At 42.2% G+C, this 8,670-nt stretch overlaps 1 protein-coding gene across 11 annotated transcripts in view; it reads right to left on the reverse strand.

Moving 5' to 3' along the window:
• Nucleotides 1–892: 892 nt before the first annotated feature.
• Nucleotides 893–8,670, reverse strand: part of KIDINS220 (kinase D interacting substrate 220) — a 91,232-nt gene continuing 83,454 nt past the window's right edge. For 6 of the 11 annotated variants that reach the window (XM_077750967.1, XM_077750965.1, XM_077750963.1 and 3 more), the window contains one exon: nt 4,384–7,389. In XM_077750967.1, coding sequence (XP_077607093.1) covers nt 6,127–7,389 — 1,263 coding nt within the window. In that variant the 3' untranslated portion in view covers nt 4,384–6,126. Of the gene's footprint in view, nt 1,816–2,646; nt 2,704–4,383; nt 7,390–8,670 lie in introns of those variants that run through there. The other 5 variants (XM_077750972.1, XM_077750968.1, XM_077750971.1 and 2 more) reach the window with 4 other exon arrangements.

The following is an 8,670-nucleotide window of genomic DNA, read 5'->3' on the forward strand; positions in this document are numbered from 1 at the left end:
TGCTCCCGTGTGTCCAAGGAATGTGCGAGATGGACAGAGGACTCTGAAGCCTTGGAGCCGGGTGAAGCCACAGATGAAGGGCTTTATGCCAACTTAGGTGACAGTGAACTGTCATAGGAATAAGAAATAAACCTCAACTGTATTGAGTCAGTGAGATTTGGGGGTTGTTACAGTTTTGTCTACCTCAGTTACTAAAGAAATCTTCAAACAACACATGGTGGCCGGCTCGTGTATGAAGTATTCCAGATAGGATCCCAGAATAACACGCTCAGTGTTGGTCACACTTACAGTGGCCCACCGGAGACAGAGACACAGCAGAGAGCGAAGAGGGGTGGCCGGGGCACATGGTAAATAATCCTCCTGGAAGAAAGGCAGGAAGACCCAGCTGCAGGTGGGTAAACCTACAGACCAGATTCTCTGGGAACGGCCCTCATAGAAGGTCCTCATTATAATGATGAGCCCCACGGGGGTCAGAGAAAACATGTGCGTGCTGAGTCACACCTGGAAATATTTCCAACGTCCTAGAGTAAAATGTAGAGTGAAGCATTTTAATCTGACTCCACAATTATGTTCATTTATACGATGGGCATCTCCACCGAGGTCTAAACAAAGGGCTTGAGAGGATTAAAAATACATTCGCATGGAGCACGCAGCCTAGCACTTTAAAGGGATGGCGCTCACTGAGATGGGCCGTGGAGCTCCTTCCCTGGGAGACTTTAACAAAGCCTGACAGACTCCCAGAGTCACAAACAGGAAAGCTTAGGGGCCAGACGGGTAGCAGGCGGCATAAAGTGATGGGGAGGGTGGGGCCTGCCAGGACCTTGGCATGAGCCACAGCGTAAAAGCATTTCCAATTCAGGTTTTAAAAACGTTTATGTTTATTTATTTTTGAGAGAGGGGGCGGGAGGGACAGAGAGAGGGAGACAGAGGATCCAAAGCAGGCTCCGAGCTGACAGCAGAGAGCCCGACGCGGGGCTCATATCCACAAACCGTGAGATCATGACCTGAGCCGAAGCCAGACGCTCAACCGACTGGGCCGCCCAGGTTCTCCTAGTTTGGTGTATTTAAGACCCAGTCTAGGATGTGTGGACAGGCTCTTCCAGTTCACGGTAGACTTTATTCACTCACTTGCCAAGTGCTGACTGAATGTCCGCTGGCTGAAAGCCAAGATTTGGTCTAAAAGGAGTCGAGGGTCTTTCCCAATCTGCTGCTCTAAGGAATGCTTTATGGTAAAATAGGATGAATATAGAAGAATGTAAAAAACAAAAACAAAAAAGAAAACTTAAGACCAAAAAAAGAGTGAAAAGAACTTGGGCAAAAGGTAGAGGAAGAAAAATGCAAAGAACTCAAAATACAGAGACTTTAATGTGCATTAACTGTAACAATATGCTGTGTACGGATTCTCAGAAACATAGCTAAAAAAGTACTAGTGTCAGGAGCTGTAATTTTGAGAATAACAGTCTAACTTTTTATTAGATACTTGACCAAGAAGATGCTACAAGACATGAAATGTTAGGTTACGTTGAATTCATTTACATGCTTTTTGCTATACATTTGGGCTTTTATCTAAAATTGTATAAACGGAACACTTCATTAAAACTACTTCAGATTTTACAACTACTGGGAACAAAGAAAACTGGTAGAGGTGAGCCCATCTCTCTTCTCCAGCGACAGGGTAGCAGGATTACGGAGTGGTAATCCGTGGTGTCTTCTTTACCCCATTATGTTTGGTTGAGGAGCCGACTGTGAGAAGCTAACCGAATTGTCACGAGAAATGGTCTACGGGCAGGGTACTAAGATCTAGACCCCTGTTGCCTTGAAAGAAAACAAGGTAAATAAGTACAAGTTCTATGTTAGGATTAGAGAATGATAGTGGGTAATTGAGGCGATCTTAATTATTTCAAACGGCTTCTCAATTTGAATATGGAGCATATTGTGCCATATTCTTTCTTAAAATTTTCATTTATTCCAGTTTTAATAGTTCAGTTGAATGTATTATTTCATGTTTCATTAAATCTCAGCAAAACTGAGACAGGACTCCTGATGTCTATCACTAAAGAGCACTACAAAAACTAGATTTCGCCTCAGATCATACTCCACAGGCACATTCGGGATACTCTGTGTGCTTTAAAGCAAGCACATTGCCTTTACTGTACAGTTTTACGTAATTCATGTTCTTTCCAACTTCTGTCTTCACCCCAGTGAGATACAATCATTGACATTTTTATTGACTTCTAATAAGAATCTCGGAATAATCTCTTCCATCTCCATGCACCCTTTTATTCTTATAAATTCTTTATTTTCTTAATGCCTCGCTGTAACTGGAAATTCAGGATGGAGCTAATCATATGAGCCACCCAAGCTCCACTCAGGAAGTCCTCTCCGCCCAAGTGAGACCAAGGTGGGCACAGCGCATCATGATGGTGTCAACCCAGGCTGTGCTTTACTAGTAATTTTACGTAAAAAAGCCTTGGCCATGTAGGGGGTATGACTCACTTTCCAGCGATGGCTTCAGAGGTTACTTACTTAACTCGGTTTCTTAAAGCAGGAAGAATATAAATTCTCTAACTGGTGAGAATTGTTGGCAACCACTGGCTTAACACTAGCTGAATTTGAAAACTAATTTTTTTTTTTTTTTTTACATACCTTAGTTTAAATTGGATCCTCTGAAGATGTATCTATCTCAAGGGCAGCATTTTCTTCCTAGACATGAAAGGGTTTAAAATCATGTAAGATTTTAGCTTCTCTTTCTAGTTAATTAGTCTCAACCAAGGATTCTCAACCTTTCTGAAGTGAGGAACCATTAAAAGACCATCCAGTGTGGGCTCACTGTTATATATAAATTTCTGCTTTCCAATTAATTGGCACAATTGTGGCCTCTGCCTGAAATTATGCGGTAGGGAGATGGTAGGGGCACCACAATCTGGAGATTAAAACCGCAAGCACTTCCAGTAGCCCGCCCCCCTCAGCCCTACCCCGAGCAAGAAGGTTCCCCGTCTGTTTCTCCCTCCTGCCACGTGTCAGCATATTTGTAGAAGGGCAGGTGGGGAACAAAGGAGCGGAGGGGTTCAGCCGCAAGTGTTTGCCAAGGAAGCTGACTTTATCGCACCTTCCCCTTTCCCTGCTTTTCCCTCAACGTCACCCATCCGTAAAGTAAAGGGAAATCATGCTCTCCGGTTCTCTCTTTTCTGGGCAGGTCTGTTGATTACTTCAAGAGTGAGCCAGGAATTCAGAGATTTCAAAATTCTAAGATACTTCTAAATAGGCTGAGAATTCCTGGTATAACCCAAAAAAACCTTTTACGATTAGTATTTTAGCCAGAAAAATACCTTCATTTCACTCAAACAATATTTTCTAATGGTTAGTATTTGTAAGAAAAAAAAGATCACGATTACCAATACATCTTACTGTAGCACTGTGACATGCAAATGATCAAAGAGAGTTCTCAAGTTGAGAATTTTAGTAAATAAATTTCTAAAATTATTTGGCTGGTCGACAAAAAGTATTGACTGCTATCTAAAACTCACATAAGTAAAAGAGAACACAAAGACAGATTTTGTCAATTTTGGAAACGCTCGTTCAGTTCCAAATGCTTCAATTTCCCAGAATTTGGGAGCTGACCCTTAAACGCTCAGCACTGTAAAAAGTGTACTGACAGAGAGCAATAGCTTGCTTCCATTTCTGGTCTCCTGCACAAGGGCTCCGCCCCTGCACACCACTCCACACGTCCAAGGTGAATGATCTGCCTTCGTGTTCTGCTACGTGAACAGAGATATCCATGGCTTAGAGTGAAGGTAGTTTATAAAATATGGTAAAACTCTAAATGATGCAGGATCGAAGGGACAAGCAACATAAAAACACCAATTTTCTTATCATTTTCCAGCCAGCTTAAAGCAGGGCTTTGCATATGTGAGAATCAGACTGAGCTATATCTTATAAATAGACACACACACACACACACACACACACACACACACAAAGGAATGATGGTGTGATTCAATAACCCATCTGGTCTGTCAATTTCTGTTAACAGTATGAAAAAGAAAGCTTTTCCATAATGCTCATAGAATAATGAAATTGACGTCCTCCCAGGACCTGGACCACCTACGTCTGGTAACTACAGACATGCACGGGACACAGCTGTGCTACCGGGCGTGAGTGCTTCGGTACAGCACGGTTCAGGCATAGGGACCTAAGAGCCATGCTCTTCATAAGACTCCTGGGGGAGGGAAGCTCAGGTGTCTAACAGCTGTATGACTGCACCATGAACCTGAACGCCTTTAACAAACTTTCCACACATGCGACAAAACATACACATTACTCTTTTATTTGTATTCAAAATGTGAACCATCACTGTGGTGAATAAAAATTCATGAGTCAGAATAACATGCAATTTTTTTTATTGTCTTCTAAATCTACTGGTACACTTAACACTCTAGTAGTAACTTCACAAACAGTGTAAAGAATGTACCACAGTGATATTAGGCTGTATCTACTCACTGGAAAAGGAACAAAATGTTGCCTCTGAAATAATTACTAATTATACAATATTGCAAACGAATAAACACTATAAATACTAAAATGTTAACATTTCAATATATAATGTCAATAACAGCCTGCCTTTTTAAAACTGGTTAAAAAACATTTGTTAAAGTTTTTACCATGCCAAATACACACCTTAAGAAAATGTTAGATTATACTCCAACATCAAGGCAATGAAACCCCCAAACAGCAACTACTTAATGCAGTGACTGGCCAACTAAATAATTTATTCAGCATATTAATAAAAATCTATTCAGTGAAAACCATCACGAGTGTAACACTAAGTTTGAGCAGCTGCACACCTACGATCTATGCTCTGATCTGTGACTGAGGATATACCGCCAAAATTAATTCTCCATAAATAAGCTAGGTGAAAACAACAAGAAAAAAATTCAATGCATGATGACAAGGTCAATTTCTCATCTGTCTGATACTTAAATGTGATCATTCTCTTAAACCCTGCTAACAATAAATGGAAAGTCTAACCAGTTTTACCTGCTTTTTTACCCTTGCTTTGTTACATTTTTAAACTTTTTAAAGAAGTATATCCTTTCTTCTGGTCCTCCCCTGGGATTAGCATGCTAATTGAGGAATAGATGAAGTAGACAGATACGCTCTGCCCTGGTAGAGAAGGCAATCATTTAGTTTTACCTAATTAAATATTTCCTTGTCATTTGTCAAGCGACACTGACCTTTCTGATGTAATTATTTCCCCATTCTCTCGTTCCATGAATATTTATTAGTGCCTATTATTACCCATGCCTGCCTGATTCTCCAGAGAAGGAATTCATGTTTCTCTGCTGCTAGGCTCAGCAGAGCTGGGCACACAACTGAAAAGACTCCCAGAAAAGGCCAGCGTGAGTTCTCAAGCAGGTGGATGGTGCTTGTGGCTAGGTCTGGGATTTGGAGGCGAGGGTTCCTGGCTCCTCCCTGCAGGCCACTCTCCTAGCAGCTCAGAAAGGTCTCCTCACTGGGGCTCTATTTTGAGCACTGTTTATTCAGCTTCTTATTGATTTTTAAAGCCCTTGTTAAGCAATTTGTCTATTATACCGAACACTGGTTCTCAATTTATAGAGCATTTACCTTTAGTCTCTGGGCTACTGCATAACCTAAAAATTCTTATCTTTTACCCTCTAAGAGCAAAATTTGCTTCTGGTTCATCTAATGTCATGTCTTCCTTTAAATATTTGATGAGGGAATGCTGTAGAAAAGGGGTCTCTAGCTGTTCATTTTCTTTGGCAAATCACACCTTTTATATCTAATATTTCCGACCTATCTTTATACTTCGATCTTGTCACAAGAAATTTTACAGGGCTGTGTGCCAATGAAAGGTACAAGAACAATGGTGATGGTGAGTTTTGAAGCTTCTAATTACAAACACAGTGGAGGGTGAGTGATGAACTACCCTTTCCTATACTTTCCTCTGCTGTATGGCGTATGTTTCTTTAACCAAAGACCTTCCCATTCGTTAATTATTTGTGAATGAAACGTACAAAGATGACACGCACGGATGGATTCACTATATAAACGGGTCAACTCTGGCATGGGGGTATAGTGACACTATTCTGCTTTTGCTTGTTTTTCTCAAAGAATGCTTTCTCTCTCCTCCCCAAAGCCTGTGGTATCAGAGGAGGCCACTGCGTGGAGCTCTGCGGAGTCCTTGGAGAGCCTTGTGTAACTGGAACGCTGGCCTCGCTTATGTGTCATGCTTTTTAGGTTCTCGTTCTGAAGAGCAGTTGGGCCGGAACCTGAACCAGGCCTCAGGGTGACCTGGGGCGTCTCCCTCACTCCTCCCATCTCATCAGAATTCTGGTTGGATCTGTTAGCTGGTGCGCTGTTGTTGTTCAGAGTGACGGTACTGGGTGTTCGATTCAGATTGTAGGCCTTCTGACAGGCTGGCCAGTTTTCTTCAGGGCTGCTGGCTATCAGGCTACACTCGGAAGGGCTTTTCTTGTCTTCGGAACAAATGGACATGCGAGCTATGACTGGATCTTGCAGGCCACTCAAGCTATGCGGTATTCCCCGTTTGGCACTGTGGCTGTCATCTTCAAGCTCGATGAGATTTGCCTTTTCAAGCTGGGAATCATCAGCCCCTTCATTGTGGAGAGAGTGGTTGGGAGAACTTTCACTGGACCTCACCCCTGAGTCGGACGAGTCCTTTTTGTCAAGGAGGGCATCTGACAAATACTCTTTCGCTTTAATGAAGGTTCTAATCGGCTCAGCCATGTGTTCTGGAGACTTGGACACTCTCTCTACTTTCCCTTCAACTTTTTTCTCTTTATCATCTTTGAGCAGTGGAGTATTATCTGATTCTTCCGTCCCCGATTCGTCTTCATCACTCGGCAGCTTCTGATAGCGCAGTCCACCTCCCTTAAGCTTCAGATCTGTCTGGAAGAGACTGGACCTTTCTGAGGACTTCTTGCCCGGGAGAAGCTTACTGCCAGACTGGTCAGATTTCTCATCTTCTTCAGTGATAGGATCCAAGGGGGAGGCATCATTGGTGGAAACTCCTGATGACGAATAATCTATAACGTCTCCCCTCTTCATTAAAAATGACTTCCTTCCATCATCTGGCTTTGGCTCGCTATCCTTCCCTTTTTCTGGTTCTAGAGTAGAATGAATGGAGCCCCCTGAGGCGCTCTGCCCCAGATAGTATGTGCTGTGGGGAGAGGACCTGCCACTAATTGTTGTGGAGCCTGTACCCCCTTCTAACTGAGACATCTGAGCAATGTATTCTCTATACGCATCTCTATACTCGGCCTGCACCTTATCAGTAAGCTTTGAAATTTCAATACTGGAATCCTGGGAATTGAGACTCGAAAGACTTGGGGTTCTGCGAGTTTGTGACTGTGAAGACAGAAAAAAATAAATTTAAGAATTCAAGTAAGCAAAAAAAAAAAAAAAGGCATAAATATCAACTTAGGAAATATATATGTACACTCAGAATTTTTAGTGTCCTCAAAATACCAAATTCCTTTTAAAGAATTCTACATAACACAGTTTAATAAAAGCTGTGAATTTATGAATAAGTTTACTGTTATTAGAAAGCTTTATATAAATTTTAATAAAATTAGTTTACGATTAATATTCTAATGTATAATTAAAGGTTATATTAGCAAATAGTCTTAGCATTTGTTTTTATAACTTTAAACTTTTAACTTTTATTTAAGGCAAAAATCACCTTCATTGATATAGCATGAAACTTCCTCTTAGGAAAGACAAAGAAGATTAGAGTTAAGGTATATCTCAAGAACAAAATGCTGAAGTCCTCAACGTATCTTAAAAAGAACCTTTCTCTGATGAGCACCGGGTGTTGTATGGAAGTGCTGAGTACACCCGTAACTAATATTATACTCAATGTTAGCTAACTGGAATTAAAAAAAATAGGAAAAAAAGAATTATTTGCTAAATATTCTTGAGATTAAAAAAAGAACGTTTCCTAACTTGTACAACATAAGCTGCTGTCAAATTTCAACTAAGAAAATGTGCTCATAATGCCAAACAATGATAATGATAATTTAAAAGGAATAAAGCATAGGGTCCAACACAAAAGACAAATACAGGATCCAAATGAACAGAAATGGAAGCCATGAGGCCAAAAGTCAGATCCTAGTAAACAGAGAAATGAGGTATTTTTGAAAGTTTGATTTCCAATGTGAAGTGTCAGGATTAGAACTGCTGTCGATCTCAGAAGAGCTAGTAAATGAGGAGTGAAGACCACAGAGCAGGAGAAAGAGGAGGGAAACAGAAGGAAAAGAACCGCGGTGTCTACGAAGGGACAAGAGCAAAGGCTGAAGCCCAGAAGCAGAACTAAGGCGAAGAGTCTTCCTCCCGCGGGGAGAGGACCCATCTCCTGGGGAAGGCTGGGCCCCCAGCGGAGTCAGACCACACGGGGAGCGCCCCTCTCCCTGCCGCATGCACTGTGCCCACCCGCTCAGGCGTCCTCGCGGTCTGAACAGTTCTTCCCAAGAGAACGTCCCGGGACGACGCCAGCGGCCTTCAGTGCCAGTCCCACAGTGTGCGGCGGGGCCTCCAGAGGCTCCAGGACAAGGGACAAGGGACGGGTGAGGTCACAAGAGACTGAGTGCAGAAGCAGGTGCAGAAGCAGAAGCGGGGGGGGGGGGGGGG

This window comes from Crocuta crocuta, unplaced genomic scaffold, assembly GCF_008692635.1.
Source record: "Crocuta crocuta isolate KB4526 unplaced genomic scaffold, BGI_CrCroc_1.0 scaffold129, whole genome shotgun sequence".
Taxonomy (NCBI): Eukaryota; Metazoa; Chordata; class Mammalia; order Carnivora; family Hyaenidae; genus Crocuta; species Crocuta crocuta.